The sequence below is a fragment of the Hypanus sabinus genome, chromosome 23 (genome assembly GCF_030144855.1).
Source record: "Hypanus sabinus isolate sHypSab1 chromosome 23, sHypSab1.hap1, whole genome shotgun sequence".
NCBI lineage: Eukaryota > Metazoa > Chordata > Chondrichthyes > Myliobatiformes > Dasyatidae > Hypanus > Hypanus sabinus.
In genome coordinates this window covers 63,516,049-63,541,523 of record NC_082728.1, presented here as the reverse complement: position 1 = coordinate 63,541,523, position 25,475 = coordinate 63,516,049, and the positions used below count along the sequence as shown (strand labels likewise).

The 25,475-nt window shown below is 43.0% G+C and overlaps 1 protein-coding gene across 1 annotated transcript in view; it reads right to left on the bottom strand.

The window, feature by feature from the left end:
• Positions 1-10,987: 10,987 nt before the first annotated feature.
• The window catches only part of lrrc59 (leucine rich repeat containing 59), a 30,240-nt gene continuing 15,752 nt past the window's right edge, over positions 10,988-25,475 (bottom strand). Inside the window, exons 4-7 of the mRNA XM_059949002.1 lie at positions 20,847-20,951; positions 19,967-20,039; positions 15,675-15,842; positions 10,988-11,341 (exon numbers count right to left, since the gene is read on the bottom strand). Of these exons, the coding sequence (XP_059804985.1) occupies positions 11,112-11,341; positions 15,675-15,842; positions 19,967-20,039; positions 20,847-20,951 (576 nt within the window). The 3' untranslated portion in view covers positions 10,988-11,111. The remainder of the gene's footprint in view (positions 11,342-15,674; positions 15,843-19,966; positions 20,040-20,846; positions 20,952-25,475) is intronic.

Below are 25,475 nucleotides of genomic sequence, written 5' to 3'. Positions count from 1 at the left end.
GTACAGACCATTCCAATTACCAGTATATTTGAACGCAAGGCCTGCTTGTGTGCTGTATTTCTCCCATCAATCCGTACAGACCATTCCAATTACCAGTATATTTGAACGCAAGGCCTGCTTGTGTGCTGTATTTCTCCCATCAATCCGTACAGACCATTCCAATTACCAGTATATTTGAACACAAGGCCTGCTTGTGTGCTGTATTTCTCCCATCAATCCGTACAGACCATTCCAATTACCAGTATATTTGAACACAAGGCCTGCTTGTGTGCTGTATTTCTCCCATCAATCCGTACAGACCATTCCAATTACCAGTATATTTGAACACAAGGCCTGCTTGTGTGCTGTATTTCTCCCATCAATCCGTACAGACCATTCCAATTACCAGTATATTTGAACACAAGGCCTGCTTGTGTGCTGTATTTCTCCCATCAATCCGTACAGACCATTCCAATTACCAGTATATTTGAACACAAGGCCTGCTTGTGTGCTGTATTTCTCCCATCAATCCGTACAGACCATTCCAATTACCAGTATATTTGAACACAAGGCCTGCTTGTGTGCTGTATTTCTCCCATCAATCCGTACAGACCATTCCAATTACCAGTATATTTGAACACAAGGCCTGCTTGTGTGCTGTATTTCTCCCATCAATCCGTACAGACCATTCCAATTACCAGTATATTTGAACACAAGGCCTGCTTGTGTGCTGTATTTCTCCCATCAATCCGTACAGACCATTCCAATTACCAGTATATTTGAACACAAGGCCTGCTTGTGTGCTGTATTTCTGCCATCAATCCGTACAGACCATTCCAATTACCAGTATATTTGAACACAAGGCCTGCTTGTGTGCTGTATTTCTGCCATCAATCCGTACAGACCATTCCAATTACCAGTATATTTGAACACAAGGCCTGCTTGTGTGCTGTATTTCTGCCATCAATCCGTACAGACCATTCCAATTACCAGTATATTTGAACACAAGGCCTGCTTGTGTGCTGTATTTCTGCCATCAATCCGTACAGACCATTCCAATTACCAGTATATTTGAACACAAGGCCTGCTTGTGTGCTGTATTTCTGCCATCAATCCGTACAGACCATTCCAATTACCAGTATATTTGAACACAAGGCCTGCTTGTGTGCTGTATTTCTGCCATCAATCCGTACAGACCATTCCAATTACCAGTATATTTGAACACAAGGCCTGCTTGTGTGCTGTATTTCTGCCATCAATCCGTACAGACCATTCCAATTACCAGTATATTTGAACACAAGGCCTGCTTGTGTGCTGTATTTCTGCCATCAATCCGTACAGACCATTCCAATTACCAGTATATTTGAACACAAGGCCTGCTTGTGTGCTGTATTTCTCCCATCAATCCGTACAGACCATTCCAATTACCAGTATATTTGAACACAAGGCCTGCTTGTGTGCTGTATTTCTCCCATCAATCCGTACAGACCATTCCAATTACCAGTATATTTGAACACAAGGCCTGCTTGTGTGCTGTATTTCTCCCATCAATCCGTACAGACCATTCCAATTACCAGTATATTTGAACACAAGGCCTGCTTGTGTGCTGTATTTCTCCCATCAATCCGTACAGACCATTCCAATTACCAGTATATTTGAACACAAGGCCTGCTTGTGTGCTGTATTTCTCCCATCAATCCGTACAGACCATTCCAATTACCAGTATATTTGAACACAAGGCCTGCTTGTGTGCTGTATTTCTCCCATCAATCCGTACAGACCATTCCAATTACCAGTATATTTGAACGCAAGGCCTGCTTGTGTGCTGTATTTCTCCCATCAATCCGTACAGACCATTCCAATTACCAGTATATTTGAACGCAAGGCCTGCTTGTGTGCTGTATTTCTCCCATCAATCCGTACAGACCATTCCAATTACCAGTATATTTGAACGCAAGGCCTGCTTGTGTGCTGTATTTCTCCCATCAATCCGTACAGACCATTCCAATTACCAGTATATTTGAACACAAGGCCTGCTTGTGTGCTGTATTTCTCCCATCAATCCGTACAGACCATTCCAATTACCAGTATATTTGAACACAAGGCCTGCTTATGTGCTGTATTTCTCCCATCAATCCGTACAGACCATTCCAATTACCAGTATATTTGAACGCAAGGCCTGCTTGTGTGCTGTATTTCTCCCATCAATCCGTACAGACCATTCCAATTACCAGTATATTTGAACGCAAGGCCTGCTTGTGTGCTGTATTTCTCCCATCAATCCGTACAGACCATTCCAATTACCAGTATATTTGAACACAAGGCCTGCTTGTGTGCTGTATTTCTCCCATCAATCCGTACAGACCATTCCAATTACCAGTATATTTGAACACAAGGCCTGCTTGTGTGCTGTATTTCTCCCATCAATCCGTACAGACCATTCCAATTACCAGTATATTTGAACACAAGGCCTGCTTGTGTGCTGTATTTCTCCCATCAATCCGTACAGACCATTCCAATTACCAGTATATTTGAACACAAGGCCTGCTTGTGTGCTGTATTTCTCCCATCAATCCGTACAGACCATTCCAATTACCAGTATATTTGAACACAAGGCCTGCTTGTGTGCTGTATTTCTCCCATCAATCCGTACAGACCATTCCAATTACCAGTATATTTGAACACAAGGCCTGCTTGTGTGCTGTATTTCTCCCATCAATCCGTACAGACCATTCCAATTACCAGTATATTTGAACACAAGCCTGCTTGTGTGCTGTATTTCTCCCATCAATCCGTACAGACCATTCCAATTACCAGTATATTTGAACGCAAGGCCTGCTTGTGTGCTGTATTTCTCCCATCAATCCGTACAGACCATTCCAATTACCAGTATATTTGAACGCAAGGCCTGCTTGTGTGCTGCATTTCTCCCATCAATCCGTACAGACCATTCCAATTACCAGTATATTTGAACGCAAGGCCTGCTTGTGTGCTGCATTTCTCCCATCAATCCGTACAGACCATTCCAATTACCAGTATATTTGAACGCAAGGCCTGCTTGTGTGCTGTATTTCTCCCATCAATCCGTACAGACCATTCCAATTACCAGTATATTTGAACACAAGGCCTGCTTGTGTGCTGTATTTCTCCCATCAATCCGTACAGACCATTCCAATTACCAGTATATTTGAACACAAGGCCTGCTTGTGTGCTGTATTTCTCCCATCAATCCGTACAGACCATTCCAATTACCAGTATATTTGAACACAAGGCCTGCTTGTGTGCTGTATTTCTCCCATCAATCCGTACAGACCATTCCAATTACCAGTATATTTGAACACAAGGCCTGCTTGTGTGCTGTATTTCTCCCATCAATCCGTACAGACCATTCCAATTACCAGTATATTTGAACACAAGGCCTGCTTGTGTGCTGTATTTCTCCCATCAATCCGTACAGACCATTCCAATTACCAGTATATTTGAACACAAGGCCTGCTTGTGTGCTGTATTTCTCCCATCAATCCGTACAGACCATTCCAATTACCAGTATATTTGAACACAAGGCCTGCTTGTGTGCTGTATTTCTCCCATCAATCCGTACAGACCATTCCAATTACCAGTATATTTGAACACAAGGCCTGCTTGTGTGCTGTATTTCTCCCATCAATCCGTACAGACCATTCCAATTACCAGTATATTTGAACACAAGGCCTGCTTGTGTGCTGTATTTCTCCCATCAATCCGTACAGACCATTCCAATTACCAGTATATTTGAACACAAGGCCTGCTTGTGTGCTGTATTTCTCCCATCAATCCGTACAGACCATTCCAATTACCAGTATATTTGAACACAAGGCCTGCTTGTGTGCTGTATTTCTCCCATCAATCCGTACAGACCATTCCAATTACCAGTATATTTGAACACAAGGCCTGCTTGTGTGCTGTATTTCTCCCATCAATCCGTACAGACCATTCCAATTACCAGTATATTTGAACACAAGGCCTGCTTGTGTGCTGTATTTCTCCCATCAATCCGTACAGACCATTCCAATTACCAGTATATTTGAACACAAGGCCTGCTTGTGTGCTGTATTTCTCCCATCAATCCGTACAGACCATTCCAATTACCAGTATATTTGAACACAAGGCCTGCTTGTGTGCTGTATTTCTCCCATCAATCCGTACAGACCATTCCAATTACCAGTATATTTGAACACAAGGCCTGCTTGTGTGCTGTATTTCTCCCATCAATCCGTACAGACCATTCCAATTACCAGTATATTTGAACACAAGGCCTGCTTGTGTGCTGTATTTCTCCCATCAATCCGTACAGACCATTCCAATTACCAGTATATTTGAACACAAGGCCTGCTTGTGTGCTGTATTTCTCCCATCAATCCGTACAGACCATTCCAATTACCAGTGTATTTGAACACAAGGCCTGCTTGTGTGCTGTATTTCTCCCATCAATCCGTACAGACCATTCCAATTACCAGTATATTTGAACACAAGGCCTGCTTGTGTGCTGTATTTCTCCCATCAATCCGTACAGACCATTCCAATTACCAGTATATTTGAACACAAGGCCTGCTTGTGTGCTGTATTTCTCCCATCAATCCGTACAGACCATTCCAATTACCAGTATATTTGAACACAAGGCCTGCTTGTGTGCTGTATTTCTCCCATCAATCCGTACAGACCATTCCAATTACCAGTGTATTTGAACACAAGGCCTGCTTGTGTGCTGTATTTCTCCCATCAATCCGTACAGACCATTCCAATTACCAGTATATTTGAACACAAGGCCTGCTTGTGTGCTGTATTTCTCCCATCAATCCGTACAGACCATTCCAATTACCAGTATATTTGAACACAAGGCCTGCTTGTGTGCTGTATTTCTCCCATCAATCCGTACAGACCATTCCAATTACCAGTGTATTTGAACACAAGGCCTGTACGACGAGAGAAGCTCCAGTCGAGATTGTACCTTTGTACAATGGACCTACAGTCAACATCTTCTGGATAGACCACAAAACTATTCATTTCATTTCTTTTATGTCTCTTACACCTACTTTTCATCTTGAATGTCTTTCTGGAACTGTTGGAGCCCATGAATTGCAGTTTGGGGATTGTTTGTGTGATCCAGAGCTTTGCCTTGAGATGAGGAGGCTGCAGAGGGCGGGAGCCATTTCACCAACTAAAGCAAGGAGGGACATTGAAACCTCAAGGTAAACGTGGAAGATGAGCACCAGATCACTCTGGTGCCAGACGGGGGAGACTGCCACTGTGCCTGAAGAGTGTTACCGAGATTTTCTGTGTTTATGCGTGTGGATTTGGACTGTGGGCTTTCATTTTCAGCTTTACAGTTTTTATATTGTGTTTTCTCACCTGCTTTCATGTGTGTGTGTGTGGGGGGGGGTGCGGTGGAGGTCTATGTTCATGTTCTGATTTTGTTTTTTTTTGGTGCAGGGAGAATTTGGGGGTTGATGATTGTGTTGCTGTTCTTTTTGATTTTGTGGCTATCTGGAGAAGAAGAATCTCAAGTTATATACTTAGATAATAAATGAGTCTTTGAAAAATGCTGTTAATTATAAAGTGCAGTACACTAAGGTGCAAGGGCCTTGACACGGCAGATTGAGAGATCAGTCCATTTCTATCCTACCAGAGATTCATTCAGGTTTCTTTATAACAGTGTAGCAGAAGCTGTCCTTGAGCCCAGTTGTGTGATTTCAGGCTTTTGTATCTTCGACCCACTGAAGGAGTAGTGGAAGGGGTCTTTGATTACGTTGACTGCTTCCCCAATGCAGCAGGAAATGGAGGGGAGGCTGGTTACTGGGATAGACTGGGCTGTATTCACTATTTCTTGATCAGATGAGTTTATATGCCAAGCTATGCTGCATTCAGATAAAATGCTACGGTGCACCTGTAGAATTGGTGAGGGTGATCAGGGATGTGCCCAGCTCCTTAATCTTCTGAGGAGGTAGAGGTGTTGTTGACTTGCAGCAGTGTCCTCATGACTGGACCAAGATGTTGATGATACTGTATGTACACCCGAGAACTTAAATATGTAGGAGCTGTCCACGAATCATGCATTAAAACTGTAAGACCTAGGAGCAGAGTTAGTCCATTCTGTCCATCAATTCTGCTCATCAATTCTGCTCTATCATTCCACGACTGATTTATTAATCCTCTCAACCCCATTCTCCTGTGTTCACCACCCCCCAATCCTTGATGGGATTAAGAATCTATCAATCTCAGCTTTAAATATAATGACTTGACCACCACAACCATCTGTGGCAATGAGATTTCTCTTCATTTCTATTCTAAATCAGTGTCCTATTCTGAGGCTGTGCCCCTGGTCCTAGATTCCACACAAGAACCCTCCTCTTCACAACCATTCTATCAGGCTTTCAAAAGGTTTCAATGGGAACCCCCCCACCCCCATCCTTGTAAACACCAGTAGGTACAGGCCCAGAGCCATCAATTGCTTTATAACCCAGTAATAGTATTCATAGTGGTGACCAGAGCAGAAATATTGGAGGCAAAGTCTCAATCATATTAACCTAAAGTTAACTTCTTCTCACCTTAAGTATTAAGTACTGTAAGATCCGAATCTTCTCATTCTCAGCCCAATTGATACATATGTTGTACTTCACCCTACTTCCTGAAGTTAATTATCAGCTCTTTCATTTTGCTGATATTGAAGGAAAGGCTGTTGCCTTGACACCACGTTATTGGGCTGTTTCCCTTCTGTACACTGTCTTGTCACTACTTGATAGGTTGGCCTACTATGGTAAGGTAACCAATCAGATCAAAGATTGTACACATAGCTGTGATTGGTCATGAACAATTTCCATATTTTCTTACAATGTAAAGAACTATTCAAGTCCACAGTGGCTCATAGACAAATCCAATATCTCCACTAATTTTACCTGTAATTTAATTTTCCCCACAATCTTACCAACCTCCAGATGCAACCACTGAAGTGGTTACTAAACCATTCAGATTGCACAATTTTGAAGGGGACTCCACACACAATGTTTTAAGGACTGAATTGGTGGTGCTGTGAAGTCCTCTAAAGTAAGTCCCAGGAGCATCCTCACTGATCTACTGCCCAGCGTGAGTACCAAAAACACTTGTTCTATTCAAGCAGAAGGGTCATGTGAATTTCTCCTGAGCTTCCTAGACATAAACAGATCAGTCTGTTTGAGACTGGCAATACATTTTACCGTTTTCTTTATGTTGATCGTGTTTTTGTAGGCTGCATCGGATCTAGAATAAAAATAATCTTGTTCTCCTTTACACTTGTACACTGATGAATGACAATAAACAATCTTGAATATTGATTGCTGACCTTGCCTGCAATGCCTTCATCCTGTGAATAAATCTGCCCAACCCACAATGGCTACTTTGTTATGATGCTTAACAAGAGAATGAAAAACGGAGCCAAAACACTGTGTTCAACCTGCTGAAACACCCTACTCTCCAACAGAAAATAACAAAATTCTTCATATTTCAGTTTCTTACATGCAAAATATCTGGATAGCTTTTGACTATTTTGCCAAGGTATTTTAAGGTTTTTTTGCTGTTAATTGATCATGTACTACTTAGGGTATGTTGCAACCGTCCAGTATTAGAGCCCACATTTGAAATAAATCTTGCTCACTTGAGCGTTTGCAATGTATTACTGGCAATGAAGACTTTCGTAAAAACATCAACTGGTCTCTAGCTAGACATTGTTAGAAATATAACCACGTAAAGCTAACTGACAATGTTCAAAATTAATAGTTTACATTTGTGAAGGATTTACAAAGCATAAAATTAAACTATTGAAGAGAATATTTTCATTACAAAATTACCAAACTCATTCAAGCATAGTTTAAATGGGTTCATAGCACAATTAGTAAACTGCAATCCTTAATCTTTAACAAAATGGTTTAGAGGAAGTTCATCTACAAGAAAAGGATTTTGAGGATCATTACTTTTTTGACTACAGTTCAGAAATAAGCCTTTCAGCCCATCTCGTCCATATTGATAACAGTGCCTTCCTAAACCAGTGTAATTTGCCTGCATTTGACCCACATTCCTCAACCTTTCCTATCCATGAACCTGCCCAAATGTCATTTGAACATTGATTATACCCTCCTATGCCACTCACTCTAGCAGATAATCCTATGTACCCCAAAACCTTCTACGAAAAGCTTGCCCATATTTCCCCTCTCATTTAAAAACCTACATCCTTCCCTACCACTATAAAGACCAACCTTATTTATGCTTTTGAAGAAAGGTCTTGGCCCAAAATGTTGACTGTTTATTCATTTCCATAGATGCTGCCTGACCTGCTGAGTTCCTCCAGCATTTTGTGTGTGTGTTGCTCTGGATTTCCAGCATCTGCAGAATCTCATGTGTAAGATTTTATAAGTAATCAGTTCACCCCTCAGCTTCCTTCATTCCAGTTCTAGCCCATCCAGTGTCTTTTTATGACTCAAGCCCTCTAGTCCTGACTACTTTATCATGAATCGTTTTTGTCCCCCTCTCCAGTTTAATCACTATTGTCCAACCAAAGCTGCATGTCATACTCATCAACATCCTGTACACTTGTAACATGATATCAAACTCTTGTACTATCTGATGAAGCAAAACATGCCATATTGCCTTATTCACCATCCTGTCTACCTGAGTCAACACCTTCTGGGAATCATAGATTCTTTATCTATGACACTCCCCAAGAGCCCTCCCTGTATGTCCTTTTCTTGTGTCGTTTGGTTTAACTGCCTAGACGCAACACCTTACAAGTTAAATTCCTTTGCCCACTTTCCCAAATGAACCTGTTTTATTCTTCACTGTCCATCACTTGCAAACTTCATTCTTCATGAGACAGTAGGAGCAGGATTAGGCCATTTGTCCCAGTCTCCTCATGGTGGATCCAATTCTTCTCTCAGCCCCATCTCCTGTCTTCTCCCCGTATCCCATCATGCCCTGACCAATAAAGAATCAATCTCTGCCTTAAATATACACTAAAGACTTGGCCTCCACAGCTGCCTGTGGTAACAAATTGCACAGATTCACCATTCTCTGGCAAAATAAATTCCTCTATCTCTATTCTAAAAGGATCCCCCTCTATTCTGAGGCCATCCCCTCTGGTCTTAGACTCTCTCACCACATGAAACATCCACTCTCTCAAGGCCTTTCACTATTTGATAGGTTTCAATGAAGCTTCTTCTGAATTCCAGTGAATACAGGATCTGAGCCAGTAAAAGCTCTTCATGTGACAAGCCATTCAACCCTGGAATAATTTCCTTTGAACCCTCTCCAGTCTCAGGACATCCTTTCTTAGATAAGGAGCCCTAAAACTGCTCCAAGTGAGGCCTCGGAGTGCTTTATAAAGTCTCATCCTTGCTTTTATGTTCTAGTCCTCCTGAATGAATGCTAACATTGAATATGCCCTCCTCACCACCGACTCAACCTGCAAATTAACCTTTAGGGAATCCTGCACAAGGATTCTCAAATCCTTTTGTGTCTCAGTTTTTTTTGAATTTTCTCTCCATTTAGAAAACAGCCAACCCTTTCATTTCACCTACCAAAGTGCATGACCGTACAGTCCCCGACTCTGTATTCCATCTGCCACTCTGCCCATTCTCCTAATCTGTCTAAGTCCTTCTGTACTCTTTACGTCCTCAAAGCTACCTGGCCCTCCACCTGTTTTAAAAACTTTACAACTCATCCTGTTGAGTACAATTTTGCTCTATCAACAGCCTCTCCTCACCACACATTACCTATTTGTAAACCATCTACCTCACCTTCAGCACAATCTTTCACCTTTCCTACCACACTTCTTGCATTGAAATATACGCAGCTTATGACACCAGTCGCACCATGTTCAACCTTTTGATTCCTGACTTTGTCTGTGGTCTTACCAACATCTGCCTCCATAACCTCTCCCTGAGCTGTTCTGACGCTCTGGTTCCCATCTCCTTACCACTCTAGTTTAAACCTCATCGCACAGCATTAACAAACCTTCCTGCTAGGATATGAGTCTCCCTACAGTTCAGTGCAAACTGTCCCTTCTGTACAGGTCCCACCTTCCCTGGAAGAGAGCCCACTGATCCAAAAATCTGATGCCCTCCCTCCTGCACCAACTCCTTAGTCACAGATTAAACTGTATAGTTTTTCTAGAACTTCCACAAGAGCACAGGGCACTTGTAGCAATCCTGAGATCACAGCCCTGCAGCTTCTGCTCTTGAACTCCCAATGCTCCCTCATTACTCATCCTACCCATGTCATTGGTATCTACATGGACCATTACTTCTGGCTGTCTACCCTCCCATTTAAGAATGCTGAGGGCTCGATCTAAGATATCCCAGACCCTACCACCTGGGAGGCAACATACCATCCGGGAATGTTGTTCTTGCCCACGGAACCTGTTTGCTCCCCTAACAAATCCCTTTTCACCACAGCGTGCCTCTTCCCTCCTGAGTAACAGAGCACTGTGGCTTTCCCCCATCAGTATGCAAAGTGAGATACCTGTTGTTGAGAGGGATAGCCACGGGGTACTCTGCACTGGCTCCTTAACCCCCTTCTATCTCATCCAAATCACTAATATAGATGACAAACAGCAGTGCACACAATACTAATCCCTGCAGTCAGAGGCCTCCAGTCTGAAAAACAATCCTCCATTATCCCCTCTGACTCCTTCAACTAAGCTATTTTTGTTTCCCATTAGCCAGCTCACCCTGGATCCCATGTGATCTCACCTTCTAAAGGATTGCCCAAGTCCACGTGTAGAATGTCCACCACCCTTGTCTTTACCAATCTTGTGCTTCATTTGCTTCCATTCTCCAACCTGACCTTTCTCCACAAGCCAAGCCACAGAAGTAAATGGTGGCACAACTACAGTCACCCATTACCTCAGAACAAACCTTTTGATTCCTGACTTTGTCAATGACTCTGTCTGCTTATAGAGAATATTTGAAAAGTAAAGACTATAGAAAATACCCGAATACCACAATTGAATGCAAAAACAAATTTATTTTGCAGGGCAACTGGGTACCCTTTGAAGGGTCTATGTGCTATAGAACACATTAATCAATCATCAATTCCATAGGAATTTCAGCAACTCTTCATCTGGTTAATCATGGAAACTGTAGCATCCTCCGGAGAGCCTCATTTCGCTGTAGGGCGTAAAGTGCATCTTCATACAAATGATTAACTGTAGTGCACAGTTGTTTGTGTGGCAGCCCTGTTCTCCTGCACATTACCACCGTGGCAACTGTGCAGAGCAGAAGGAAGAGCAGAATCTTCAAAAGCACCTGGCAGAATGAGTTCCTCTTCTGAGTTGAGAGATTTCTGGATGAAACTGGTTCTAAAAGAAAAAGCAACATTTTTTAAAAAAAGCAACGTAATGAAGATGTAAACATCTAAAATAAAAGCAGAAAATGCTGGAGTTACTTAGGTCAGTCAGCATCTGTGAAGGGAGAATTGTAACTCCTCAATCAAGGTGATAAACATTTCAACAGATGAAGTGTAACCGACATGAAACTATTTCTCTCTTTCTTCATAGATGCTGCTTAACTTGCTAATTACTGTAAACATCTTAACGTGTATGCCTGAATATAGCTTTCACCTAATAAATGCACATTCATTTATTGAGATAGTAGAGCTTTTCCTCTAAGCGACTCACTAGGGATGTTTTGGGGCCAACCCTAAGTATTGGCACACACCCCAGCATAAACACAGCATGCCCAAAATGCTCAGAACACAACAGAATAGAACAAGCCACATTCCTTCCTCCTTACACACTTACACAGTCCTATAAAGCCAAGAGTCAGTCTGTCTTCAGCTCCCAGCCGTTTCAGATGTGGACTCAGTATGTACCTGGACATGCAGACACTATCCCAGTGGACACACAGAGGGGGCAGTATGTGTAAAGAATAGTGCTCCAATAGGCTGTGTTCACTGTTGTTCTGTGGGATGTGGTGGGGCTGTGATTAATCATTGCACAAAAGACACACAATCAAGACTGCCAATGACAGAAAGTGGAACCATTAGGGGACAAGTACTGGTAGTTTTAGCAAAGCAATTATAATGTCAATAAACATATTGACAATTATCTGGCGGGGGTGTTCAAAGACATTTTCAATCTCTCATTGCTACAGTCGGTAGATTCCACCTGCTTCAAAAGGACAACAATTATACCCAAGAAGAGCGGGGTTAGCTGCCTTAACAACTGTCAACCCAGTAGTTCTCACATCTCCGGTGAAGTGTTTTGAGAGGTTGGTTTGACTAGAATTAACTTGTCTCAGCAAAGACCTGGACTCACTGCAATTTGCCTATTGCCACAGCCACAATTGGCAGATGTGATCTCACTGGGTCTTCACGTGGCCTTGGATCACCTGGACAAAACAAATACCCATGTCAGGGCGCTGTTTATTAACTATAGCTCAGTGTTTAACAGCATCATTCCTACAGTCCTAATCGAGAAGCTCCAGTACATGGGCCTCTGTACCTCCCTTTGCAACTGGATCCTTGACTTCCTAAGCAGAAAACCACAATCTGTGCACATTGGAAACAGCATCTCCACCTCGCTGATGACAGGCACTGATGCACCTCAGGGATGTGTGTTCAGCCCACTGCTCTACTCTCTCTACACCCATGACTGTGCAGCTAGGCATACAACTATTGTTGGGAGAATTTCAGATGGTGCGAGGACGTACAGGAGCGAGATATACCAGTTAGTTGAGTGGTATGCAGCAACAACCTTGCACTCAACATCATTAAGACCAAAGATTGTAGATTTCATAAAGGGTAAGATGAGGGAGCACACACCAATTGGACGGACCAGAAGTGGAAAGAGTGAGCAATTTCAAGTTCTTGGGTGTCAATATGTCTAAGGATCTATCCTGGGCCCACAACATCGATGCAGCTACAAAGAAATCCCACCAGTGGCTATACTTTATTTGGAGTTTGATATGTCACCAAAGACACTTGCGAAGTTTTACAGCTGTACTGTGGAGAACATTCTTACTGGCTATATGATTGTCTGGTATGGGGCGGGGGGGGCTACTGCACAGGACCAAAATAAGCTGCGCCATCATGGATACTAACTTCTTGAAGGAGATCCTCAAAAAGGTAGCATCCATCATTAAGAACACCGTCAGCCAGGTCATGCTTTGTCCTGATTCATAATACATAATTTCTAAGTGCTGAAAAGCTATAAACAATGGTCCGATAGACCCTAGGCTTAACATTTAATAAAACGTCCTGAGCTGGTAGAAGAGAATGTAATCGAAATTTGGTGGCAGGTTGACATTGAAAATAGGGGGTAGAGTTCAGGCAGAATTTTATACAGAGCACTGTGTACAATGAGTATTTCTAGGGACTAGTCCCTCAGGGGATACAGAGGCAGTGGAGGCAATGTGGCATAGGTTTTGAAAATAACTGTACATTATAAACATACATAAATGTATTCCATAAAACTTAAGTTTCTCTCTACCTGTCAAATCACCCATAACCATCTATGTTTGCTGGTTGGGAAATCCTGGATGAATTTACGAATTTACCCAGACCCTTTCAAGATGGTTTAACGTCATTTCCAATACACAAGTGTAAAGGAGAATGAAATAAATTATTACTCTGCATCCGATGCAGCACCAAAAAAATAAGTTAAAGAACGCAATAATAATTTAAAAACCACAATGAATACAAGTACATAAAATAGCTTACATACATATATTGACTGTATGACCAAATGAGTAGACAGAGTGATAGGAGATAAGGTAGTGGTGGTGGAGTTGCAGAGATGTGTGTTTACGGGTAGAGGTGTTACTGCTTGGGGAAAGGAACTGTTTTTGACACTGTCCTGGTGTGACTTGGGTGGTGGGGTATAGATACGTCTCTACCAAAGGAGGCATATGACACTCCATCTGTCCGCGAGCCTACAGGTCACCCTCGTGCTGTGTAGCACCTGCTTAGCCCCCGATCAGGATTACATGAGGCCATGTGAGCAGATGGTGCAGAACACAAGTCCTGATTATGCAACCACTGACAACAGGCAGTCAATCTCTGAAGAGTACTGATAATGACTGGGGTCATCTATCTTGTAAAGACACTGCCAGAAGGCAGGGTAAAGGGAAACCACTCCTGTTGAAAAATTTGGCAAGATTGATCATGGTCATGGAAAGACCATGATTGCCCACATCATGTGACATGGCACAGAATGGACAAATGAGTTCTGGCAGATAGGCTGGTGTCAAGTGCGTCGGGCTGTTGTACAGCCTTCCTGCCAGTCGTGGTGCAGTTTCTGTACCATGCAGTGATGCAGCATGCTAGGATGCTCTCTCCTGTGCATCGTTTTGGAGTATAGATGTACACACTCCAGCTCCTCCTCAGAAAGGAGAGGCTTTGGTGAGCTTTCCTTACCGTGTAAAATGTGTTTTAGGACCATGAGAGATGTGCACTCCCAGCAGTTTGAAACTGCTCACAGTTTCCATTACTGTGCCATCAATGTAATGAAGGGTGTGAATTCTCCTGAAGCCGATAACCATTTCTTTAGTCTTGCTGACACCGAGGAAGAAGTTCTTTGCAAGACAGCAGGCCTCGAGCTCTTCCACCTCCTCTCTCATTGATGAGCCCCACCATTGTCATGTCATCAGTGTTTGACTGCGCAGTCACATCTACAGCAATGGTCAACATGCAAACAGCATACAGCCCTCGGGGGCAACCATGTTGCGGATAATAGGGGAGGAGGGCCTGTTGCTTAGGAAGTGTCACTAATACAGTCGATGATGTTTTTCCTTACAATGACCTTGCTGACCAGTCACACACAGTGGGGATCACTCAGACAGGTGTTACTGAATATTTTTGTGTGTAGGCAGTCTTCGCCATCTTAATGCCCAAGATGCTGACTGCCCTGAGCTGAGCTGTTCTGTAACAAACAAGAGTAAGTCTGCAGATGCTGAAAATCCAAGCAACACAGATAAAATGCTGGAGGATCTCAGTAGGCCAGGCAGCGTCTACAGGGGCCGAGACCCCTCAGCAGGCCGGGCAGCGTCTACGGGGGCCGAGACCCCTCAGCAGGCCGGGCGGCGTCTACGGGGGCTGAGACCCCTCAGCAGGCCGGGCAGCATCTAGGGGGCCGAGACCCCTCAGCAGGACTGGAGAAGAGTAGAGATAAAAGGTGGGGGGAGGGGAGAGAGAGAAAGGTGATAGGTGGAGGTGCAATAAAGTGCTGGGATCCTGGGCTTTTAGTAGGGAGTGTATCTCTGCAATCAGCCAGGGCTGTGGATGACCAATCTAGACGTACCATCGTCTTCTACACACACCAATGCAGCCATCAACAGATGAGGCATTTCCTCCAAGACTACATCTTCTCAATTTATAGCGGAAATGAAAATTTCTTCCATCTATCACACACAGTGACAGATGGACAAAATTGTTCCGCATTCAACGACTGATGATAAATTAGTTGTTCATGTTAAAGCCAAGTGTAGGATTTTTTGTTTCTAAAAAAACAACAAGTTTGGATGCAGTTAACCATTGTCAAAACAAGTGCTTTCTGCTGTTTCTATGCTCATTAACCCTGCTTATTCCCCATCTAATTAAAACTATATTTATACACAGCAGGTGCAATTTGTGACAAATGTCATTTTACAGTTGCACCTGAATTGCAGGCTACCTTCCTTCCATTTTCCACTTACTTTCCAACACACTACGATTGTGCTCCTTTGTCTCATTCAATCGTTGTAGCTTCTGTGCATCGTACTCCTTCCGGCGCCTCTCCTTCTCCTCCATTTTCTCACGTTTACGCAACTCTCGCTCCCTTGCTTCCTTAGCCCGCAACTCCGCTTCCCGTCGTCTCTCCATCTCTGCAACGAGACAGCCGCCTGTCAAACTGGCAGGTAAAGCCTTTGCTTTTCAGCTATTGCTTTTTCCATATCGTTTTCCCATCAATCTCAACCCCCAAAATCAGATTTTGATTCCAGTGTGATACTGGAGAGAGGCAATCCACTGGAACATGAGATGTTAAACTTTGGCCTTGCACGTGTTTGGAAAGGACCCACGACCATTAGATAAAAACACAAACTTCTCCTTGTACCCTGCGAAAGGGCCACTCACTATAAAAACCAGTGACTTACTTGGTTTGCTGTTGCAGGGAGCTTGCTGTTACTGAATTAGCTCCCAGGTATTGCAGGTATTCAGCAAATCAAGGGACATGGAACTAGTGCAGGCAAGTGACACTGGGAAGAAAGAGGTCATTAACTGATTGAAGTAGAAAATGGCCAGTCGCAATTGAAAGTCGCAATTTGAACAGTCGCAAGTAAAAGTTTGTGAACCCTTTGCAATTATCTGGTTTTCTGCATTAATTACTCATAAAATGTAGTCTGATCTTCATCTAAGTCACAATAATAGACAATCACAATCTGCCTAAACTAACAGCATTCAAATAATTGTACTTTTCATGTCTTTACTGCACACATTGTTTAATCATTCACAGTCCAAGCTGGAAAAAGTATGTTAACACTTGTATTTAATAACTGGTAGAACCTCCTTCAGCAGCAATAACCTCCACCAAATGTTTCCTGTAGCTGCTGATCAGATTTGCATAATATTAAGAGGAATTTTAGACCATTCCTCCATACAAAACTGTTTTGGGTCATCAATATTTCTGGGATACCTTGTATGAACTACCCTCTTCAGGTCATGCCAAAACATCGCAATTGGGTTAAGGTCCGGACTCTGACTAGGCCATTCCAAAACATTATTTTTTTTTTCTTTTTAAACCATTCTGTTGTTGGTTTACTCTTGTGTTTCAGATCATTATCCTGTTGCATCATCCAACTTCTATTAAACTTCAGGTGATGGATCGCTAACCTGATATTCTCCTGTAAAACAAAGTAAAAAGTAAAATGGAGTACAAAGTAGATGGCAGGATACTTGGTAGTGTGGAGGAGCAGAGGGATCTGGGGGTACATGTCCACAGATCCCTGAAAGTTGCCTCACAGGTAGAAAGGGTAGTTAAGAAAGCTTATGGGGTGTTAGCTTTCATAAGTAGAGGGATAGAGTTTAAGAGACGCGATGTAATGATGCAGCTCTATAAAACTCTGGTTAGGCCACACTTGGAGTACTGTGTCCAGTTCTGGTCGCCTCACTATAGGAAGGATGTGGAAGCATTGGAAAGGGTACAGAGGAGATTTACCAGGATGCTGCCTGGTTTAGAGAGTGTGGATCATGATCAGAGATTAAGGGAGCTAGGGTTTTACTCTCTGGAGAGAAGGAGAATGAGAGGAGACATGATAGGGGTGTACAAGATATTAAGAGGAATAGAGTGGACAGCCAGCACCTCTTCCCCAGGGTACCACTGCTCAGTACAAGAGGACATGGCTTTAAGGTGAGGGGAGGGAAGTTCAAGGGGGATATTAGAGGAAGGTTTTTCACTTAGAGAGTGGTTGGTGCGTGGAATGCACTGCCTGAGTCAGTGGTGGAGGCAGATACACTAGTGAAATTTAAGAGACTACTAGACAGGTATATGGAGGAATGTAAGGTGGGGGGGTTATATGGGAAGCAGGGTTTGAGGGTCGGTACAACATTGTGGGCCGAAGGGCCTGTACTGTGCTGTACTAGTCTATGTTTTATGTTCTAAAAGGTATTGATACAATTTTGAATTCATTGTTCCCCCAACAATTGCAAGTTGTCCAGGCCCTGAGGCAGCAAAGCAGTCTCAAACCATGATGCTCCTTCCATCGTACTTCACAGTTGGGATGAGGTTTTGGTGTTGGTGTGCTGTGCCCTTTTCCCTTCAAACACAGCAATGTGCATTTCTGCCAAACAGTTTGATTTTTGTCATTTATCCACAGAACATTGCGAAACATTCAGGTGGTCTTTTGCAAACTTGAGATGTGCAGCAATGTTTTTTTTTGGAGAACAGTGGTTTCCTCTGTGATGTCCTTCCATGAATACCATTCTTCTTCAGTGTTTTTCTACTCGAGGACACATGAACAGAGACTTTAGTAAGTTCTAGAGATTTCTGCAGGTCTTTTGCTGTTAACCATGGGTTCTCTTTCACCTCCTTCAGCATTGCATGTTGTGCTCTTAGTGTGATCTTTGCAGGATGCCCACTCCCAGGGAGAGTAACAACAGTACTGAGTTTCCTCTAGTTTGTAGACAATTTCTCTCACTGTGGACAGATGAACACTCAGGTCTTTAGAAATGCTTTTGTAGCCTTTTCCAGCTTCACGCATCTCTACAATTCTTCTTGTAACGTCCTCTGAAAGTTTTTTTGATCGAGGCATGGTGCACATAAACAGATCTTTCTTGAAAAGAGCAGGCTCTGTCAATAATCTGACTTAATGTGTCTTTTTTATAGGCAGGGCACCTCTATAGCTGACACCTCCAATTCCTCATTCATGAACACCTAACTCCAAATAGCTTTTGTAGAACCCAGAGGTTCACAAACTTTTTTGAGCCTAGACTGTGAATGCTTAAATGATGTACTCAACATTGATGCAAAGTACAATTGTTTGTGTATTATTAGTTTAGGCAGATGGTGCTTGCCTATTGCTGTGAAGATCAGACCACATTTTATGAGTAAATAATGCAGAAATAGAGGTTCACTAACTTTTTCCTGCAACTGTATGTCTTTACATTGATTATACCCAAAGCAATTGGCAGTATTGTTTGAACTTCAAAATGAGCACTAGAAAGCTTCTCGTTGCCCAGAAATTAATTTCTTAATACACCTGTGCACATGGCACCTTTCAGTCACAACACCCAGGTAACAATGCATTGTTTAGGAACAAGGAGGCCTTAACCCTCACTAAAACTTCAGGCAACAGCCTATATCAACCTAGAAGGAGAGTCAGTAAAAAACAACTCTCTTAAAAGCTTACATCAAATAACAAAGTAACATTAATTAGACCAGAAGAATCCAGAAGTGACCCATGCATTATTTGATTATTACTGCAACAACAGGTTCAACAAGGCAATAATCTGTTACAAGGAGGAAGTCTTTATAAAACCAAGATCTTGCAACTGAGAGTGGTATTGATAATCACTCTACCACCAGGATCATACTGGGTTTTTTTTTAAAAATAGGCACCCGTCAGTCTTATGAGACCATGGATTTGCGCCTTGGAAGGTTTCCAGGGCGCAGGCCTGGGCAGGGTTGTAAGGGAGACCGGCAGCTGCCCAAGCTGCAGGCCTTCCCCTCTCCACGCCACCGATGTTGTCCAAGGGAAGGAAACTAGGACCCATGCAGCTTGGCACCGGTGACGTCACAGAGCAATGTGTTGTTAAGTGCCTTGCTCAAGGACACAAACACTCTGCCTCAGCTGAGGCTCGAACCAGTGACCTTCGGGTTACTAGTCTGATGCCTTGCCCACTAGGCCACGCGCCAACACCATACTGTTTATGCAGATCAAATTATTAGACTGCACATTCAGCTAGAATAAGGGAAATAACAATGCAGAATATAATGTAACTGCTGCTGAAGGAGCAGTGCGGGAAAATGGTAATATGCACGAGGCAGCTTGCGAGGTCCAGAGTCCAGGTCTGTTCAAGATGATCACAATGGGATCAAAGCTGTCCTTCAGCCTGATGAAGCATGCTTTCAGGCTTCTGTGCTCACACAATTGTGAGAGATTCAATATTTCTCTGCCCCCAGATCAAATACATAACTGAGCAGAATGGTCAATAAGATCCCAAATAAGTCTATTTTTAATTTGACTTGGGAGCACAATAATAGACTTTGTCTTCCTGGTTAAGAAAATGAATAAACAGCCTCTTCAGTTTTATTTCCCTTCTAGTACTGGGTTACCAACAATGAGATTAGGTTTGACTGGAAGCCTCAGATTCAACATTTTAACTAAAATCACAAATGGAGGTAGATACTGTAGGGCTGGATGTGCCACTGATTTATTGACAGGAAACATACGGGCAATACTGGAATTGACTGCCTACCACTTGCACAGAACCTTGCTTTGTAGTCTCTCACCTCTCTCAACCTGCAACTGTCGCTGCTTCTCACGATCTTGTTCGGACTGAATGGTTTTCATGTATCGCAACACCTAAGTACCCAAAGGTAAAAAACAAAGTTTACAAGCTTTCTCTGAACTCAGTAAGGAACACCATACAATGGTTGTCAAACAAAGTTACAGAAAGACTTTCTTTTACAATGGGATACTGGTGTAAGTTTTTCCAAATATTCTGTCCTCTTTCACCAAGATTACTGCAACACAAGTTTGCGTGGTTAAAGCCGGTTAAATCCCCAGGGACCAATGAGATGATTCACCCATTGCTATGGGAGACATTAATGGGGCTCTAATAGAAATTATCAAATCTTCTCGAACCTGAGAACAAATGTGTTTTGCTTTGGGATTAGCTTGGTAACATCAGTGGTGGGTAATCTATAGGAAAAAAATGAGCAATACTGCATTTTGTATAGTCTATATGGACTTCAGATAAGTCTTTAGGCTCCACATGGGAGACTGTTAGAGCCTTGAGCAATTCGGCAAAGTGGATCTGAAGTTGGTTTGACAGTAGTAGTGATAGGATGCTGGTCGAGGAATGAGCCTGTAACTGGACATCAGTCACCAGGATTAGCTCTGGAACCCTGGCAACCTGTACTTTGCATCTGATGTGAACATAGTTTAGTAAGTTTGCAGGTGATACAATGCAAAAGTTGAGAACCAGGTGAGTTATCCTAAGTAGCACTGTAATTGGTGAAATCACCAAAAATTAAGCACCATTTTATTGTGTTCATAGATTGAGTATAGAATTATCAGGTGGTCACTTCCTAAAGTAGGCAGACGACCCCTGAACTCTGTTCAGTTTTGGAATACCATATCAACAGATGTACTTAAGTTGAAACTAACATTAGCTGCACTTTGTTTGCACTGCTTCTCATCCAGGCAATCCCCTGCCACCTTCTTCAGTGCTGAATCGAGTGGGTTTCCTTTTAAATCCAACCATTTCAAGTTCTGTTTAAAAAAAGAAAATCTATTATCATCACTGTGAGACCTATTTAAACACAAAATAACTTGCTTCTTACAATTTACAGGAACAACTTACACTTGGCCTCCTGGGCAAGCAAAAGGTGCCACATTAACTCACCGCCATTTCTTCTTTCTCAGTTTTATTTTACTCCTGTTATGCAGTGACAATTGTTAAATCTGAGTAACATTGTCTTGTTGAATATCCTAACAAGGAGTAACGAAAACTAATCTTAAACTGTATTCATAAACCGAATCAAGGTTACATTACACTGCAGGAGGAAAGGAATTGTACTGTGCATGAATTTAATGCATTTCTAACATGAGCCCCAGGATTCCAATGAGTACTTTCAGCTTAGTTTTATCATTTCTCTAATAAGCCATCATGGTTTGCAGTAGAATCTGGACCAGATAAAAAAAATTAGCTGAAAAATGGCAGATGTAATTTAACGCAAACAAATGTAAGGCGTGGCACTTTGAAGGACAAACCAGGGCATGACTTACACAGTGAACAGCAGGGCACTGAGGAGTAGAGGGATCTGGGAACACACATCCATAATTCCACAAAAGCGGTGTCACAGGTAGACAGGGTCATAAAGAGAGTTTTGACACATCAGCTTTCAAAAATCAATGTATTGAGTACAGGAGATGGAATGTTATGTTGAAGTTGTACAAGATATTGGTGAGGCCAATTTGTGGAGTATTATGGTGCAATTTGATCATCTACCTAAAGGAAAGATATCAATAAGACTGAGAGTACAGAGAAAATTTGCAAGCACGGAGCCGGGACTAAGGACCTGAGTTATAGGGAAAGGTTGAATAGGTCAGGACTTTATTTCCTGAAGTGTAGGAGAAATGAAGGAAGATTTGATAGAGGTTTACAAAATTATGAAGAGTAAAGATAGGATTAATGCAAGCAGACTTTTCCACTAATGCTGGGTGAGACTAAAGTTAGAGATCATGGGTTAAGAGTGAACGATGTAATGTTTAAGGGCAACTTCTTCAGTCAGAGGGTGGTGTGCATGACAGCCTAAGTGTTGGATGCAGGTTCAATTTTACCATTTGACTGTATAACAAATCTACAGAATTGCAAATTGAGTACCACTTAACAGAATCATCACATCCAGAGTTTGTTTGAGCACTGACACGAGGTTACAAGTAGAAAATTCCACAAGGTACTGGGAAGGTTCCCAGGCAATGCAGACGTCTCTGTGCACCATAGACAGTTCTGAGAAGTGAGCTCATATATGTAATAAACAGAAGTTAATGAAAAATAGGACAAAAATTTGCATAAAATGTAAAATGAAAATCTCAATTATGTATTGAAAGAGTGGATTTGTCAGCAGAGTGAATATTTTCTGTCCTAACAGTATGCTAATCACGAAACAAGCAAAGATCTATCACAATGAACTGGAAACTTTTTTGAGGATGTGACCAAACACATTGATGAAGGTAGAGCAGTAGATATAGTGTATATGGATTTCAGCAAGGCATTTGATAAGGTACCCCATGCAAGGCTCATTGAGAAAGTAAGGAGGCATGGGATCCAAGGGTAATTTGCTTTGTGGATCAAGAACTGGCTTGCCCACAGAGGGAAAAGAGTAGTTGTAGATGGGTCATATTCTGCATGCAGGTCGGTGACCAGTGGTGTGCCTCAGGGATCTGTTCTGGGACCCTTACTCTGTGAGTTTTATAAATGACCTGGATGAGGGAGTGGAGGCTTGGGTTAGTAAATTTACTGATAACACAAAGGTTGGAGGTGTTGTGGATAGTGTGGAGGGCTGTCAGAGGTTACAGCACGACATTGATAGGATGCAAAACTGGGCTGAGAAGTGGCAGATGGAGTTTAACCCAGTGTGAGGTGGTTCATTTTGGTAGGTCAAATATGATGACAGAATATAGTGTAACGTGCTGCAAGGTTTCACTGATAATGTAATGGTTTCTCTGTAGCAGCAATGTTTGGGTTATGACGAGAGATAACGGGGTTTGGAATGCTGTTGTTCTTTCTTATAAGTCTGGAAGAGAGATTTTTGCGGTCTTTGGCCGGTGAGAGGAGAAGGAAGACGCAAGTGGAGAGAGCTGGTAGACCATCAGACAGAGTGGACCAGGAACGAGGGCCTGAAGGTCGGTGGTTGATGAATGGTCGTATTAATGAGCTCCAATGTGCACTTTTGACTTTTCTCTTAAAATGGGCCCTTTTTCTTTTTATTTTCTTTACTAACCCTATATTCAGATTAAGATTTATAAAGTTCAATAAGTTAATAGCATATGATGTACTGTCTGATATTTTACGGTGCAGATTTGTAACTGGGCAACACATCACGCAGCATCCATACAAACGAGGTTCCTCAGTTTGGCGGGGCCAGAAGTTGTCATCCCCTAGATGAACACGTGCTGGCTGAGCCTGAGGATTACAATAGTATTAATGGTAAGAGTGTGGAGGATCAGAGGGATCCATAGGACACTCAAGGCTGCTGCGTAGGTTGACTCTGTGGTTAAGAAAGCATACGATACATTGGCCTTCATCGATTGTGGGATTGTGTTTAGGAGCCGAGAGGTAATGTTGCAGCTCTATAGGACCCTGGTCAGACCCCACTTGGAGTACTGTGCTCAGTTCTGGTTGCCTCACTACAGGAAGGATGTGGAAGCCATAGAAAGGGTGCAGAGATTTACAAGGATGTTGCCTGGATTGGGGAGCATGCCTTATGAAAACAGGTTGAGTGAAATCGGCCTTTTTTCCTTGGAGTAACAGAGGATGAGAGGTGACCTGATAGTGGTGTGTAAGATGATGAGAGGCATTGATCGTGTGGATAGTCAGAGGCTTTTTCCCAGGGCTGAAATGGCTAACATGAGAGGGCAGGTTTAAGGTGTTTGGAAGTATGTACAGAGGAGAGGTCAGGGGTAAGTTTTTCACACAGAGTGGTGAGTGCGTGGAATGGGCTGCTGGCGACGGTGGTGGAGGCAGATACGATAGGGTCTTTTAAGAGTCTCCTGGACAGGTAAATGGAGCTCAGAAAAGAGGGCTATGGGTAACCCTAGTAATTTCGCAGGTAAGGACCTGTTTGGCACAGCTTTGTGTAGGTTTCTGCTGTAGGTTTTTCTACGTTTCTAAATTGCAGGCAATTGTGAATATTCAAGCAGGCTGGATGCAGAAAATTAAGGCACAGCATTATATTTTTAAAGATTTGAGGTGATAAAATGTCTGATCACCAAACAGCAGAGAAATTCACTGACGAGCTTGCCAAGATCATCGCTGATGAAAATCTAACATGCTGAGTGGCTGCAACAGTGCATTAGTGTGATGAACAAGTGTAAGACGATGACTACGTACCGCAAAGTCGGAAATGATGGTGATCCCAAGCTAACTTATTATAAGACCCTAAGACATAGGAGCAGAATTAGGCCATCTGGCCCATCGAGTCTGCTCCGCCATTCAATCATGACTAATCCTTTTTTTTCCCCTCCTCCTCAACCCCAGTTCCTGGCTTTCTCCCTATAACCTTTGATGCCATGTCCAATCAAGAACCTATCAATCTCTGCCTTAAATACACCCAACAACCTGGCCTCCACAGCTACACCTGGCAACAAATTCCACAAATTCACCACCCTTGGCTAAAGAAGTTTCTCTGCATCTCTGATTTGAAAGGGTAACCCTCTATCCTGAGGCTGTGCCCTCTTCTCCTCCTGGCCTCTCCCACCACAGGAAACATCCTTTCCACCTCTACTCTGTCTAGGCCTTTCAACGTTCGAAAGGTTTTGGAGAAGGAAGTCGGAGGATCAGAACGGGAGCACGGCGGGAGCCATTTTGATTTTTCCTTATTCTCATCGGAGTTAAGAGAGGCAGGACTGCACAAGCGTGTGACATCCGGCAGTGAAGCAGGGAAGGTTTAAAAAGGAACACAGCCTTAAACAGCGGGCAGTGGAGTGAGCCGGGAGCAGAGTGAAGGCTTAAGGGCTTTGGCTCAACGGGATTAGGTGGAAGCGGGCGAGGCAAGGTAGGCTTAGGTTTCAGTTTTTCCTGTTATTTGAGGAAAGAGGGAATTATGAGTGTGAGGGCAGCTTGTTGTTCTCAGTGTCGGATGTGGGAGGTCCTGGAGTCTCCGAGCCTCCTGGATGTCCACATCTGCACCAGGTGTGCTGAGCTGCAGCTCCTAAGGGACCATGTTAGGGAGCTTGAGCTGCAGCTCGATGACCTTTGTCTGGTCAGGGAGAGTAAGGAGTTGATAGAGAGGAGTTACAGTAAAGTGGTCACACCGGGGCCATGGGAGACAGACAAGTGGGTCACAGTCAGGAGAGGGAAGGGGAAGAGTCAGGTACTAGAGAGTACCCCAGTGGCTGTACCCCTTGACAACAAGTACTCCTGTTTGAGTACTGTTAGGGGGGGTACAGCCTACCTGGGGGAAACGACAGTGGCCATGCCTTGGAGAGGCACGTGGAGACCGTGGAGAGAGTAAAGGGTTTCTACAGTTACATTAATAGCAAAAGGATAGTGAGGGATAATATTGGTCCTTT